Here is a 17,635-nt window from a genome sequence, read left to right on the forward strand (position 1 = left end):
AATCTGGGCAAGTCACTTAGCCTTTTTTTTACCTCAGTTTCTTCAACTGTAGAATGGGGATAATACCATTTATTTTATAAAATTATTGTGAGGTTCAAATGAACCTCAAATGAATTTTCAAATGAAAGAAAATGTTCAGTGTATAATAATTGCTTAATGAATGTTTATTCCCTTCCTCTTCCGATTTTCCCAGAGTGTCAGAATCATTCCATAGCTCTGCCAATAGTGCATCAATGTGCCTGTTTTTCTACAGCCTTTCCAGCAATTGGTATTTTTATTTTTTGTCATCTTTGCCAATTTGGTAAGTGTAAGGTGGAACCTCAGAGTTAGTTATTTATATTTATCTAATTATTAGGAATTTTTTCCATGTTTGTTGATAGCTCGTTTCTTCCTTTGAAAAATATATGCTCATATCCTTTAACCATATGTCCATTAGGAAACGACTCTTAATCTTAAAATTTGATTCCTTTTTGTCTTGTATAGCAGAGAAACTGCAGCAGAGTACCTATTTCTCTTCTAGTTTTAATTGAACTAATTTTGTGTGTGCAAAAACTTTTAAATTTTATACAATTAAAACTGTCTATTTTTTTTCTTCTGAAGTGCTCTTTTTCTTATTTGATCACAAACTCTTTTTTATGCATTGATTTAAAAAAGGAATTTCTTGCATTCTCTTCTAATTTGTTTATGATGTCATCTTTATTAACATTTTCTTTTAATATATCTTTTGCAACTTGGTCCCTAAGGTCCCTTGGTTCTTAAAATTGCTGCTTCACTTTATTAAAGAAAAAAGTGCCTATGACAATATGGTATATGTAGGATTTTATCATTGATACATAAAATTAGGATTAGACTAATGACTTTTCATTTGTTTTCTTTGGGGGCTGTTTTTCTCCTTCAATTTTTTAATAACATCTTTGGTCTTAACTTTCCTACTATGGAGAGGCAGCATGGAATAAAAGAAAGAAGGCTGCCATTGGAATTGGGAAGATCAGTGCCTTCTCTGCAGCTCTGTACTCAGAGTTACCTAGAGCTCTGAGAGGCTAAGCATCTTGCTAGGAATCACACAGTCAATTTGTGACTTAGGCAGAAGTGGGTTTGTAAGTTATTGACATGTGGCTTATCTGCATATGTAGAGTTTTCACACTGAGTAATTCCTACACTAGAGAAATCCCAACAAGAATCCTTCCTGAGCTTAAGTGAGGAAACACAAGTAGGGAGGTCCCTCTTCTTTACATAATATAATTTAGCTATTCTTTTTCTATGTGATCCAAAAAAGGAGCCTAATCTTAACTGTTGTGAGATCCTGCTTGCCTTAAGCTCTATTGCTCTTCATTCCTCCCAAACTGTAGTATTCTTAAATAAAATCCCCATTACTCTCAATTATAGACACAGTCTTTACAAGCATAGCCACTTAAATGTTCAACTGTGAAAGATATGATGAGTATACCAAGATTTAAAGATAGCAGAAGGTTCAGCAGAAAATTGGTTCCCGTGAAAACATAACTTAGAACTTTATATATGGTTTTGAAAAATAAAAAGAAGCAGATCATTTTTAGTTACCACATTCAAGGTATAAAATAATTAACCTTGAACTGTAACAAAATGCTTAGTATAAAGTTTTTTTTTTTTTTTTTATGAGATTTGGATGGCCTCCTTGTCAAGAATTCATTGAAGTCCTTGACAACTCTCCTTTGTAGTTAGCCTTTTATCCTTTTCAGTTTTCTTGATTAGGTTATCTTGAATCATTAGAGGGTTTATTTATTTTAATAGACACTTATTGGATTCATGAAAAGAGAATTCGGTGACTAAGAAACAAGAGCTGAATATTATCTGGCTCATTTCACACTTCAGAAGAGTCACAACCATCTGAAGAGAAATCCTTTCACAGTTACAAAAGTTTGTTTTAGGACTTTGCGTGCTTCCATTTAGAAAGCGATCTGTCTGTGGTTAATAATCTGTTTTTTTTTTTCTTTTGAAACACCCATAAAACATTTCTTTTTGGTTACATATGCTGACATTTTCTGCATTGAAGATGTGGGTGAGGAAATGGCCTTTTATATCGACGTTGTGAGGAGTCTTGAATCATTCCTCCTCAGAACTGTTCATTTGCCTACTCATTCATTCACTGCAGTTCCTAGAGAATATCAGTTAAGGAAAAATTATATTTGTCATCTTTATACTTAATTGTATTCAACAAACAAATTCAACAATTACAATGTGCCTACTGTGTGTAGAGCAATTGGGTGCTGGGATGAATGAATTGTAGACTCTGCTGCTATGGAGCTAATGATTCATCAAAGAAATAAAGCCAATTTAATGAAACCATATTTGGTTTGTTTGAAGTAAAGACATGCTATGCATTTTTGGTGTCTCATATGTTAGTGGGACATAGCTGTTTACCTTTGTGAAATGCTAACTTTTGGGATTCTAATAATAATAGTTTAGATTTATATGGGTAGACAGTGCAGTGTCATGGATAGAATGGGGAATCTGGAGCCAGAAAGACCTTACTTTGTGTTTTTAAATTCTGACACATAATGGCTATGTGACCAAGAGAAGGTCATCTGACCCTAGGCAACTTTTTAAGAACTTGAGTTACAGAGGAACTGCTAATTTGTGTGGATGAAAAGTTTTCCACTTCAGCACTTCCATAACTCATGAAATCTTAGGCCTGGACTGAATCTATCCACATACATACACATGCATCCCAACAATTTACAAAATGCTTTTATATTAAAGATCAATGTCATAAGAGAAAATATAAACATTTAAATATTAGCATCACCAGTTTACAGACAAAGGAAAGGGCTCAAAGGGACTAATAATAAAATAAAATGTGCTAAAGGGCACTTGGCCAGGATGTGTAGCAGAGCCTTAATTTCCTTCTTTATCATTTTTTCCATTGTTCTGTGCTATCTCTTAGAAATTTGAGTTTGAACTTGGATCAATCTGATACATTGATTTCTACTTCCTGGGTGTATATATGTATATAGTTATGTGTGTTTATAGAGGCAGCTAGATAATGTAATGGATACAACATTGACTCTCAAGTCAGGAAGACCTGAGTTTCTTTCCTGACTTGGACATTCAGCAACTGTGTGAACTTCGGCATATCATTTACTTTCTCTTGGCCTCAGTTCCCCCCATCTATAAAATGGGGATAATATTAACACCTACCTCCAAGCATGGTTGTGGGAATAAAACACAATATTTATAAGCCATTTGGCAAATCTTAAAATACTACATAAATGCCCACCTACTATATGTTTACATAATGTATTATATATCATATATACTAAATTTATATTTTATATCAGTGGGAATTATATTCCCAACATTTTTTTTTCTTTAGTATTTTTCTTCTTACTCTTATGTAAAAGTTCTCTGCTCCAACTCGTATGTGTGTGTGTGTGTGTCCCTATTAAAAGCAATAATGATTAACATTTTTTCAGACCCTCCATACCCAAGGCTTTTATTTTCTACAATCACTGGATCATAGAATTAGAATGGGATCATCGAGATCTAGTATAATTCACTCATTTTATAAATTTTACCTAAAGAGATAAACGTATCCAATTTATTTACTTGTTCAAGGTCACACTGTGAGTAAGAATTGGGAGCTGAGCCCTGTTCATCTGACTCCAGATTCAGTGATTTTTATTCTATACAAGATCCTCAGTTTCTTCTAACAACTGATCAGTCATCCACTTCCTAATAGTCTTCATCTGACTTCCTGCTATAAACCAGTGAAACTCAACTATTTTAACATTTCAGTTTTGCCCCTAACAACTCAATTGGTAGTCATTCTTGATTTTCCATACATACATTCCATATCATATCTACTTTCATAGAGATTATGCCACTGGTGAGCATATTCCCCATTATGAGTTTTTTTCTTCTTTTTACAATTCTGAAGTAGATTTGGAGGGAAAAAATCTTATCACTATTTTCTCAATGAATATTCTGAGGCTTTGAGAGACTCTCAAACAAATCAGAGAACCTTCTTTTAAAACCTTTAAATACATTTAAAAAAAATCTTATCTTATCCTATTTTATTTCTTGCTTTGTCTCATAGACCTAGTCAAGTCTCATATTTCATATTTCCTTACTATTAATCATTTCACTTTCTTGAATTTAATACTACTTTTAAAATTTTTGCACATTAGGTCAATTGCCCTCATATTATTCTTATTTTTTTCTGTCTAATAATTGTCCATTCTCATTCATTTTTAGTATAAATAAGATGTTTTTTCCCCCTTAAAATCCACCAAATAACTAGTGGCAAAAAGCAAAGGAAAAGAAAATACAATAAAAATAAATAAAAAAACTTTAAAAAGTATAACGTGTTTGGTATTTGCAGTATATATGTCTTAATTCACGAGCACTTAGAAAATGAAAATCAGTATAGTAGTCAGTATATTGTGAGTCTTCAATAACCAGTAACAGGATATCAAAATGTATTCAACAAGCATTTATGTACTTCTTCATTACTTCTGCCTTCCAGAATCACTTTTTAAGACATAGATCAAGTATTATCTTCTGTATGAAGTCTTTCCTGATTTCTCCAATCACTAGCATCCTCCCTCTAAATTGCCTTGTTTTTTTAGCATATATTTTGTATATACATTTATATTTGTATAACATATAGCTAATGCAAACATATATTGAATGCATTCTACATATTTATATGCATATACTTACACCTATCATTTATACTTAATATAATACATATTATATAGTATATATAACTTGACATATATACATATATATAAATAATATAGCTAATATTTCTATATCATATCATATATACATATTTGACATATATGTGCATATATGCAAATAGATATACCTGTAGCTTATGTGTATATGTACTAATGTAGTTATATATAGCATATTTGCATATTATAAATGCACAATTGCATATATTTGTGTGTGGAACACATTTGCAAAAAAATATTAATAGCACAAATGTATACTAAATTGTAGTATTTGAAATATATTGTTTTCTTTAGAAGGTAATAGATATATTTAAGAGGATGAAATGCTGCAAATGAAATATAATAGATATTCTTTTCTTATAAATTGAATATTTTGGTACTGTTAATGCATTTAGTTTAGAACTAGAAGTGAAGCAGGATCTTTGTTTTTGTAAAATTTCAAATTTTGGAAGTATAATTAAGTTTTAATTGTGATCATTTTGGCAATCCCTAAAATGGGTTGCTATATAGTAAGCCCTGCTGTGCTTCTTTTTTGTATGCTTTGGGTCATAAGGACTTTAGAGGTTTGGGAGTTCAAAGACCTGGGTTGGAACCTTAGCTCTTCTGCTTAGAACCTGTGTTTCACAGATTTTAGCACTAAAAAAGACTTGGAAGATAATCTACTGTAACCCATTCATTTTAAAGAGGAAAATGAGGCTTCCAGAGTTTTGGTGACTTGTTTAATAAACCCAATATTGCTCAGTAAATTCCTGTGACTCTGTTGCCTCTAGTATAAAATGTAAACTCAACTGTTTGGCTATTAATCACCTTTACAACTTGGCCTTATCCTATTAACTTTATTATACCTTATTCTTTGTGTGTGTGTGTGTGTGTGTGTGTGTGTGTGTGTGTGTGTGTGTGTGCGCTCTACAGTCTAGATAAACTGGAATCTTACTATTCTTCACATGCTTCTTTTTCTTTGCTTTACTAGTGGCCATTCCTTAAATCTGCCATAAAATCTGCCACATTTTCATCTCTCTTATAGAATCCCTTACTTTATCCTAAAGACTCAGCTCAAATACTAATTTCTTTAAAAATCCTTCACTGATTTCCTCAACTGCTAATATCTTCTTTCCCTAAAGGATTTTGAATTTATTTTGCACATATTCATTAACTCTTCCCTCCTCCTTGTCATTAATTATAAACTTCTTGAACCAAAGACTGTTTCACTTTTTTTTTGGGGGGGGGTGGGGGGAATAGTTCTAATGACTAGCAGTACCTGACTAATAGTAGGTGTCTTATAAATTCTTGCTGATTGATTAATTATCTAAATTAACACAGATGGAATTTGAACCCAGGCCTTCTGACTGCATAACTAATGTTCTTTCCATGCTATCTTTATACAATTTTGGACAAATCTCTTACTCTTCTTAGATCCTAGTTTTCTTTTCATTAAAATGTCAGGATTGGGAGGAGATGGTTTGGGATCTACTGGATCATTTAAAGTTCCATGGATCTCTAAGTTCTATGAATACTCTAAAAATCAGATTTCTGTTGAAAAGGTAGGGTGTTGCTTTGAGTATTAACCATTTGTTAAACATTCAAAAGTATGCTTATTTTCTTGTCTAAAAGAGAAATAGTATTAAAAAAAGTTAGGTTTGTTAGAATTTTGTTGACCACAGGTAATATATAGTTCGCCTTTGGTCATAATGCAAAACTAGCTGAAATAAAGAAGAAAACATTGCAAACATTTGCACAGATCAAGCTTATGGTGAAAGGCCAATCAGGCTGGCCAACCCAATGGACATTGGATGAACTTCTGGGTCAGCAATTCTGACAGGAAAAATAATTCTCCTGGAATGCTCTGCAAAACACACAGGGATCATCAACAACAACAAAAACTACTTGAGATTTTTAACAGAAAAAGGAGATTTGTTTATTAATAATTCATGAGTTCCCATTGAACATGCACGACAGAAACAGTGCTATTCAATAGAGAATACTGTCATCTGTCACTGTTTTATTTGACATTTACACTTTTTTTTTTGCCTGATCCTGCAAAACTTTCTTGGATGGCATGCAAAGATTATATAAATGAAAAAAGGGGGGAAAATCTCCAACCCAATTCAGGAGACTTCATTTCTTCTAAAAAGGGTTTACAAACTATTATAAAGGTGTTGTTTTTTTGGTAGAGCAACTGTATTGGCATTTCCCCCCCACATTAACCACTGTGCCAGCTAATAATAGATACTGTGTATAAGACAAATAAGCATCGTAAATGAGTGGGGTGAGGGACAGTATGAATAAGTAACTGAAGGGATAGATGAGAAAAGAGGTAAATGGATAAGTTTGTTGAAGATAAACAGGAATACAGAGTGAAAAAGGTACATCAGAACAAGCAGGAAATAAATAATGGCTGTCATGAAGAAAACTGACAAAAATAAATTGCTTTTTCAGATACAAAATAAATATTTCTGAGTGCATCAAAGGGAGACCCAGTAGTATAAAACATGGGAACGTAAATCGGGCATTTAGTAGAATGACAAGTTAGAGTTAGGACCACCTTGCAATCTCTTGCTAATATTAGGCTCATGAAAATCTTTCTGCTCTGTAGGTTAGTTATTATTTATAAAAATCACAGAACCAGCTGATACATTCATAAGCTAATTATTGTAGCAGCTGGGTACACATGGTGCAATATGTCTGAGGCTGTGAAGTATCACAGATTTCTTGGGGCCTGCTGTGGTGGGGGTGTGCTGTTGAAGGCTAGATCCCTTAATCTGATCAGCCAAGCAAATACTTTGTGGGGAAACTAGATTAATAACCCTCTAAATACCACGAATGTGCTTCACCTTCAAAACTGAGTTCTCCTAAACATGCCATTAGCTTAGTACCATTCGGGAATTGAGAAAGTTCTCTAGTGTCCTAAGGACAGGGTCTTGTCTGATCCTGCCTTGTGCCAGAAATTAATTTGGTTTGCTTATGTCTGCACACATGGTCACACTTGTGTCTAATCTGCTCCCTAATAGCTTCAAGGTCAAGACCTTGCATGTTGCTGGGCAAATTGAGCACTATACTTCTTAAAGACTAATGGCAGAGAGCGCACAGTCCATAATGAGGCCTGTAGTGTGGTTCTAAGTGATCGTAATGAGTGCAGATTATAGCAGTGCATATAAATCAAATGCCGCAATGACTGTTGTGTGAGACATTCCAAGTTTCATAAGTGGAGATACCACTCAGCTGTCACCTGTCTCATTTCAAGCTGAGGCTTCCCACAATGCAATTCATGTCTCAAACAGAACAGCAGGTGCTTTCTTCCTTAAGGTCTGGGCCTTTCAGAACTTCATCCTTTAACAGATGTAGGTTTTTGTTTTTATTTTCTGTTAAATGATTGGTCTTCATGCTCTAGCATCCCCTGGGAGATGTTAAACATACCTGTTTGAAACATTTGAAAGAGTTCAGTCGGAGACTTATTCAGATCTGTGAAAAGATAGAGAAATAGGAGCTTATTTTTTTTTCACAGATGGTTTAATTTTTCATTTCAGAAATTCTTTCCTTTGTACGAAGAAGCCCCTGAGAAAACACTTTGGGACTAGGAGATTTTTTTGGAAGGGACAAAGTTGTAGAGTTCTAAATGGTTATCAACATACTATATAAATAAATGTACAACATCTGTACCTATGTATGTATATATTCATATACATACACACATAAAATATATATTTATGTATACATGAATGTATATGTATGTTAAAACATGTAAATATATAGGTGTGTATTTATATGTATACATGCACACACTGGTGAGCATTTAATGTTTCTCCAAAACCAGCCATCACCCAACTTTGGGGTTAGCCAAATTATCTTTGAAAATATTGGGGGGTGAAAAATTCCAAGCAGATGATCAGATATCTCCTTTTCATTCTTCCTCACCCTCTCACCACCCTCAGCTCCCAGTTTACTGCAAGAAAAGATCAGGTCTGCGCAAATGTGGCCTCTCACTTGTAAAAACAAGGCAGTGTTGTGTTACAGATTAGTTTATAAATCCCCAGTGGCTTCACAGTTCAGTGCCTACAGCTGCTGCAGATGGGCCTGGGTTTTTGTCTCTTCACTGTGCTGCAGCCGGCAGTTGAAGGAGAAAATGGAATGATCAGGTTATTAACATGTAGGCCATGAGGAAGAGGCTGCACAATGAGAACAGCTGGTGTTGCTGTCTTGGCTGATGCAGCGGAGATAATCAAATCTTGCCTTTTTTTTTGGGTAAAGGCAGAAGACACAGTGGAGAGTTAGACAAACAACAGCTTATGATATGATATGGGGTTTTTATAATGCATGTCATGAGCTTTCATTGGCTTATAAGTTATGGGATGGATTTTTTCTTTTCTTTTTTTCTTAAAAAAGTTAATATCAACTTCATGATTACTAAGGTAATTGTAAGCTTTATTATTTTGGAAAAGCAAGAACAACAAGAACATTTCTTGATTTAAAAAAAATAGAGCTATAGCTTGGAAATGATGGGCTAGAAAGCTACTAGGTAAAATATTTTGACATGAGTCAGTAAGCGATGTTGACAGCATCCTCTCTATTATTTTCATGTAATCCATCATTATTTGCATTGCACTCTCTTCCTTTCTCATGCAGTTGCAATAGACAGAGAACATCCCAACCAAAGCAGGAGAGAAAACCTTGGCCTTTCTCTTGTAGTTGTGATCCTTACAAAAAGCAGCCCTTAGCTCTGACATCGCTGACAACTGGACCATGGTCATCAAAAAAAAAAAAAAGACAGTTACTGAAAAAAATTTGCTTTTAAGTCCATTTTTAAATTACATTTTTCATTTTATGGTGTTCTTGACAATTATAAGAAGATTCCATTCCTCTTAGTATTCTTTATATTTGGTTGTGTCTTTTTTTAGAACTTGCCCTTTTGAAATACAAATTTGGTTTGCTCCTCCTTTCTTTTGGTTGAAAGGTCAACTAATTTTGATGTATTTTTGCACTGTAGTTCACCAAGGGTATCTTTTGAATGCTTTTTTTTTTTCTAATATTATCCAGTTTTTTTCAGTTTCTTTAAATTTAAGGTTTCTATAGGATGTGTAGGAAAATAATTAAAATATTGTTCCAAGAGATATAATAAGCAACTGTGATTTTGGGTTTCCAGAGAGCTCCAGGTAAAACATGAATTATCCATAAATGTAGAGGGAAAGACTTCAGAAATGCTTGAGTAGAGCCTGTATTTCTTTGAAATCAAGAACATATCTGATCCATTTGTCCAAGAAGTTATCTCTTGTGACCTTCTCTTTCTAGGGCTGGTTATGTGAACTACTCCGCTGGAAGGAAAACCCAAGTCCAGAAAACCGCACCCTGTGGGAAAACCTGTGCACCATCCGCCGTTTCCTGAACCTTCCCCAGCATGAAAGAGATGTGATCTATGAGGAGGAATCCAGGCATCATCACAGTGAGCGCATGCAGCATGTTGTCCAGCTCACTCCTGAGCCTGTGCAGGTCAGAGCAGTAACTTTCTTATTGAATGAGACTTTATGTTAGTAGCAGCTGTAAGAGGTCCAAGGAAAACCTGGCTTCAGTTTGCTCCTGCCTTGCAGGCTTTCTGGCAGAATGTGTGTAGGTACTAATGCACATTCAAAGGCAGATGTCCTGGGTTCTGAGAATGCCCACCTGTGTGTACATCTGCACCGAAATAATAATATGAACATTTAGAGCTGAAAGCGACCTCAGAGATCAACTAGTCCACCCTCTTCTGATAAGCTAAATGATACCCGTTCATTTACCTAGTGAATGACATATTCAGGATTCAAACTCAAATCCCTTGGCTCTGAGTCTTGCCATCTTTTCACCACTGCCAAACTAGGGTGATTTTTTATCTATTATATTATGATGCCAAATCATTTAATATACAACATCATATCTATGTATAATAGATGATGGTTTCAATCCCAACAGCAGACTTTCATTACTTTAGAAATGTTGATTTCTAGATGGACAGGGGAAGGAAGCAGCTACTAGAGGAATCTTAATCTAACTTATTAGTTTGAGTTTAAGTCATCTGATATCTAGGTTTTGGTCTTGTATCAAAATCATGATTACATAGGCTTGTCTATTTACCAAATCAGGAAATAGAATTTTTTTAAACTTTGGGTGTTTTTTTTTTGGTTCCTTAATTTCATTTTCTTTTGAGGGAAAGGGCATTCATTTCTGAAGTAAGTTGATTTATCCCAGATAAAACTAAATTGGTTATTCTTAGACCAGCATTTTTAAATGAAAGTAAACCTATCTGACAGATCACCAACTTCCATTTGCACTGAAGAAGAAATTCTAAGGACATTCCCTTTTGGCTAACCTTAGCTCTTGTCTATTTGACACTGTCATTTTTACATTAAGGAGAGGGAAAGATATATATACATATATACATATACATACATACATACATACAGAGAGAGAGAGAGAGAGAGTGTGTGTGTTAGAGAGTTAGTTAGTTTTAAGTGCAGATGCTGGTAAGCTCCTGGCAAGGCGAAAAAGATAAGGAGGTTGAATTCCTGACAATACTTCCCTCATCAATTTACATCAGATATATTCTTTAAATTCTGCCTCTTAGGGCTTCCTTTTCTTTTTTTCTCAGGGGTGGCCGCCTTCATCTTGGTAAAGAGCCCAGAACAAAGTGGGTCTAATGCATAACTATCTTCTTAGCCAAACTGAGTGTTATTCTGCTTGGTGCTTTCAGGCAATGGTTTGTGCAATCTCCAAAAGAAAACTTAGAGCAAATAATTCTCCCTTTTAGAATCATAGGCATTGACTCCAGAAGGAACTTGAGAGATTATCTAAACCAAAAGTTTCTTAACTGATGGTCTAGTAATTGGTTTTTAGAATATTTTGATAATGGTATTTTAAGCTAATTTGTTTATCTTGTGACCTGTTTTTTAGAAGAATTATTCTGAGGAATCCATAGGCTTCACCAGGCTGTCAGCAGTCTGTGACACAATAAAAAGGTTTAAAATCCCTTATTTACCTCAACCTACTCATTTTACTGTTGGGAAAACTGAAATCTAGCAATTTGAAGTAACTTGTTCAAGTTATGGAACTAGTAACCAGCAAGACTGGTACTAGAGGTCAGAACTACTGCTTCCAAATCCAATGTCCTTTCTTCCCAGGTATGACTATGATTCATTTCTTTTTTATCCACGCAACCTCCAAAGCAATGGAGCAAATGCCAAGATATCCATAAAAATATGGGCTAAGACCCATTCGTTGTTCTCATTTCCTAGACTACCCAGGAACCTCATCCAAATACTAGAACATCTTATTCTAGGATTTTAAATAAGCCACTTGGAGGATTTTGATAGTCTATCAAAGGTACTATTTTGATAGTCTATACTTTGAGGACAACAAGTCTGTAGAATAATTAAAATCTAAATTGAAATAAGTAGATAATAACTGAAAGATGCATTGTTCCAGACACCAGTGAATATGTGTTTCATGGACTAACTATTAAACTGAGACATTCAGAGAGTCTTGAAGTAAGAACAAGTATATAATAGCATGTTACAAATTTGACTCTTTTATGGCTTCTATTCACCTTACTCATTTATCTTAATTTTTCTTTACTGTGAGTTTCCAAAATTTGTGGGGTTTTTAAAAGGGAAATAAATAGTATCAATAAGTGACTAGTAGATCTGTTGGTCTGATTAGGTTTTTGATGGTATGCCAGAACTCACAGACTCCTTTGAAAGTAGGTCTAAAAGCATTTTATATGCCTAAGAGTCATGAGGAATTGATTTATGTTTGGTATTGAATTTATTTTGTTTTATTTTCAATTCATGTGTACCTGTGGCTGAGTTATTTAAATTCTTTAAGTCTCAGTTTTCTCAACTACAGAATGAAGATAATAACATTTGGGCTTTCTGGCTCCAGAGATTATGATCAAATACTGTGTAAATTGTAAAGAACAATGTAAAACTAAAAAAGTGATTAATTGACAAAAAGATTTTATTCAACACTTAGTTCTTGCCCACAAAATGTTTATAGATAAGGTTTTATATTTTTATTTTTAACTGAGAACCTTGATAATTTAGCCTTCTTAAAAAAAACAGACAAAACCCCCCGATTTTTCACATAACCCCTTTTTTAAACAATGTTTGTGAGTGACTGCTGCATTTATATTTGTCAGCAAGTTACAAAGCTGTGGATTAATTATTTATTGCAATCATAATATGAAAAATGAAGAAAAATGAGTGGAACCAGCTGGCAAGTAAATATAGCAGAGCTCTTGAGACTGTTGAACGCATTTGGCCCAGCACATGTGATCTGGGGAAGGCTATTCTCTGAAAGACCTTTGCCATGCACCTCCACTGTCTGAGTCCAAAAAGTCCTTCTCTCCTTCCTTCCATGCCATCTCCTTAAGGTGATGTGATGGTTTCATATGTGTGTGTGTGTGTATGTGTGTGTGTGTTAGCAAATTCAGTATATTGTTCTCATACATTAATGTTAGGAATCACCTTTTATTTCCTATATCATGGATAAGATGCATCAAAAAGTAGTTTGTAAAATATATATGAGCTATACACTAGGAGTTTATGGTTCATTTTTGGATAGTATAAAATAGGTGACAAGACATAATCAAACATCAAATGAAAAGAATTATTTTTTCCCCAATAGGTCTGGAACCTAATTATTACTTGTGGTTTTAACTATTATGGTGTTATAATTCTATAATTGTGTTTTCAATTATTCCAATCTGAGGCCCCCAAAGTGAATGAATATCCTTGACTTGACCAAAAAAGCCTGCCAAACAATTGGGTCATAGTACTAGTTATTAGCTACTTTACCTCTAGTTGTGAAAACTAGAGCAGAAACATTAAAACTTGCCTGAAGTCAGGCCTGGATACTGAAAAACCAAAGGAGGTATTGGCTGCTACTCCTTGCTTTGACCACATTTCTCTCTTAATGTGGTAGAAAGTAAAGGGTATTGTTTATAGTATGAATGGATTACCTAACAGGCCCGATTTGGGTCTCTGGCCAAATTGTGTCTGTGCCCATTGTACCTTAATGCTTTATTCGGTTTCCATTAGAAGGGTCCCCCTCCCAGTAAAAGTGTTCATTCTGAGCTTAGAGCTGCTACAGTTTTAAAATGAGGTTTTCTTTTAAAGGCCTTTTCTATATATTAAATAAAGATAGAATAAATGCCATCAGTGACAACTACCAGAATACTGTTTGTCCTGTCTTAATATTTCCTGACCAAACTGAATTGTTCAGAGATATAAAAACACCTTTAAATTTCTCATAATTGCTATAATAAATTAGTAGAAAGACAGTGTAACATAGTGGATTAAGAGTTGGTCTTACAGTTAGGAAAACCTTCTGCTGCCCTGGGCAGTCATCTAACTTCTAAGTGCCCTTAGCAATCCCTTTATATGGCAGAATACATACTAATCTGCTTTCCTAGAGGCTATCCTTCATTAGGACTTTTCTACACTGCTAAAGTCAGAGCCTCAATCAAAATAATAACTAGGGTACAATAGTTGCTATAAAATTTATAAAGGTACTTAAGCAGCTAAATAATAGCAATTTGTAATCATGAGGGGGGAAAGCATTAGTATTAGTTTTAGTGATTCACCTAAACCAAATAAAAAAATAACTATGTGTGAACTTAAGTTTATTCAGTATCCTGTATAATACTGAGTTATTAGAATGATTGCATTCTTCAATTTTTTCCTTGTGATTTGTCATAATTTTGGCATCAGACTAGCCCCCAGGATGGGGATGTTATTTCTGATCCTGAAAGTTATTTTGCATTTATATTAACATCTTGAAGCTTCCATCTTCCTTACCTGCATCATCAGCATATCCTAGAACTTGCTTTGTTAATTGTTGTTTCAAAAAAGGTAAATTACTAATACAAAAAATGAATACCTAGAAAAGGAAGTTTGCAAATCCAAGCACCTGATTAGAAAACAGATTTTTCCCCTCTTGGATTCATCCTAGGCTCTGTGTTCAAACCTACTGTTTGAATGTGGCTCCAAGGTTTTGAAATTCATTCTCCAGGCCAGTGCAAACATGCAAATGAACAGTTGCTGTTTTAAATGGATAGATGCAGTAGTTATGTTCAGGTGCTTTATTCTTATTTGGGTAGGTTGGAGGAATGTCTCTGAACAATCAACAAAGACCAAAGAAAGATCTTGACTAAATATTTGCTAATATTTACTAAATTTTGTGTTGATAGAGGGCTAGCCCCAGAGTTAGGAAAACCTGGGTTAAAAGTATGCCTCCCACATGAAAGTTCTGTAACACTGGATAAGTCACTTAATTTCTTAGAGCCCAAACAATTTTTAAATCTATAAGTTTTAGAGTAGTCACAAATCTGCATTAATAAGAGGAAATTGTCTAACTGAGAGTTTCTTATACTGATGAAATTATAGGGCCAGATCCTACTTATCCTTCTTGTCCCATGTCCTCCAACAAGAATGACAAACCACAAGGGAGACAACAATGACAATAATAACAATAACAACAACCTAAATTAACTCTTTCAAATTAAAAAAAAGTATCTTCTCCCTACTTTCTTTGGTCATTTGCTTGACTTATTTAAGATTTTAAATTTTTCTTTCCACTATAGAAACTCAGGGATACATAAAGCTTTATTCTTGGGTGTCCTAATTCTAATCCTCTCCCTTACAAAGATTAGTGAACATTAAAAAGGAGCCTTTCCTGGATATCTTCATTTCATGCTCAAAATTTGAAGGAAGAATTTCCTGCTAATTAGAGTAGTCAAAAAATTAGACATTTTTTCGTTTGTTGCTTTCATTTTTTTAGTTGTCTTATGGCAAATCACTTCATATTTTTGTGAAATGTAATTTTCTTTAAAATGTTTCATTGACCACTTTTGTTTCACTTCTCACAACTGCTCTCATGAGCCCTTTTTACTGATAATTTTCATTATCTTTTCCCTTGTGAACTTTCCTCTTACTGTGGATGACATAATCATCTTTCCATTCACAAAGTCTCATATTGTCACCAACTCCTCGCTTACCCCACTCATCTTATCCTACTCACACTTTTCTACACAGTTGCCAAGTCTTGTCAGTGTTTCCTCAACAATATCATGTTTATCTCCTTCTTTCTGATATATATGGTCTTCATCACTTTTCCCCTGGACTATTATAATAGCTTCCCAATTGGTCTACCTGCCTCCAGGGTTGGCAAATCACTTAAAAATGCAAGAACCAATCTTAATTCAAATATAACTTAGTCATAGTGAATTATAATCTAAAATTTCCTTAGATAACTTATGAGAATTTTTCACAATTCTGAATTGAAATATGTGTCAGGCCAAATTGAGCTCCATAGGTTATAGTTTTCTCATACTGTTCTCTTTCCTCCACACAGCTGCCAGAGTAATCCCAAAACACAAATCTAACTATGTCTCTTTCTTGCTTGATACACTCCAGTGGCTTTCTATTATCTTTAGGAAAATAAAGATAATTTTGTCTCTTCTTTGCTGATAGTTATAACTTTTTGATTTTGTTCTGTTGTTTTTATTGCTATAAGCTAACATTTCTAGAACCATGTGAAATAATTAGTGAAGAAAGGAAACATAACTTATTTTGCCCTATTCATATTAGAAAAAATTCTACATTTCCCCTCCCCATTGTAAATAGTGCTAGCTAGTGTTGTAAAATATGTGTTTTTTGATTGTAACAAAGTTGGCCATTTCCATGATTTTTTCCTTTCTTTGCTTATAGGTGTTTTTGTTTGTTTATTTTTAGTATAAATGAGTATTGTGGCGGTGTTATTTGATTTTGGTTTTGTTTTAAAGGAACAATGTAATTTTTGATATCTTTATTATTTTTGAAATTAATTATGCTACTAGCTTTCTAATGCTGAACTGAACTTACATCTGGGAATGAACTGAAATCTTTTCAAAGCATTGTCAATGGTACATCAGTATATTTATACTGGGTTTACACACAGACTTTTTCTCATCTTTCATCATTTTTGTCAATTTTCATGACATGAAGTAAAACCTCAAAGCTATTTTAATTTGATTATTTTTATATTAGTGATTTGGAACATGTTTTCATATGCTCATTTATAGTTTGATTTTTTTAAAAAGAACTCTTTATCTTTTAGAGAAGGATTCTTGGTTTTATATATTCATGCTCCATACTTACATATCTTGAATCTCAGAATTTATTAGTAATATTTTTACCAAATGTTTTAACCACTTTACTGTTTTTTAATATTCTCTTTGCAGACTTTATTTGTGCAAAATTTTTTAAATATTATATTTTCCAAATTGTTTTGTTTCTTATAAATTTCTCTATGGTTTCTATGTTTAAGACTCCCCTTTCTCCTTTCCCCCCTTCCCCTTTCCCTCCCTTCCCCCTTCTCTCTCTTCCTCCTTTCCCCCCTCCCTCTCTTCTCCCTTTTCCTCTTTCTCTCCTTACCCACTTCTTCCCTTCCCCCTTTTCCCCTTTACTCCCTTCCTTCCTTCCTTCCTCCCTCCCTCCCTTTTTCCTTCCCTCCTTTTCTTCCTTCCTTTCTTCCCTCTTTGGTGTGTTGTTTCATTGTTAACATTATCTTTAACATAATTATTTAGAGTTTTGATCATTTGTTTTTTGATTGAATCATTATTTATTGTGTTATTACTTAGTTTCCATTTAGGCTTTTCCTCATATTTCCTTTATATATTTTTAGATTTAGGATTTGATCTTTAAAATATGCATTTGTCATCTGTCTTTTCTATACTTATTTATTATTCCTTTAAGCATTACTAACTGTGGTATTATTTATAAAATTATACTTATCATGCTTTTTAAACTTTTGTCTATAACTTTTATACTATAGCAAATGATTAATTTTAAGACTACTATGAGAATACGAAGAAATGTTTATATTCTTTAATATTTCCATTCAGAAGTAGCCATACT

At 33.8% G+C, this 17,635-nt stretch overlaps 1 protein-coding gene across 1 annotated transcript in view; it reads left to right on the plus strand.

The window, feature by feature from the left end:
• SATB2 (SATB homeobox 2) overlaps positions 1-17,635 on the plus strand; it is a 212,996-nt gene that overhangs the window by 162,675 nt on the left and 32,686 nt on the right. The window contains exon 10 of the mRNA XM_051985926.1: positions 10,002-10,199. Within this exon, the coding sequence (XP_051841886.1) occupies positions 10,002-10,199 (198 nt within the window). The remainder of the gene's footprint in view (positions 1-10,001; positions 10,200-17,635) is intronic.

Source organism: Antechinus flavipes, chromosome 3, assembly GCF_016432865.1.
Source record: "Antechinus flavipes isolate AdamAnt ecotype Samford, QLD, Australia chromosome 3, AdamAnt_v2, whole genome shotgun sequence".
Classification (NCBI taxonomy): Eukaryota; Metazoa; Chordata; class Mammalia; order Dasyuromorphia; family Dasyuridae; genus Antechinus; species Antechinus flavipes.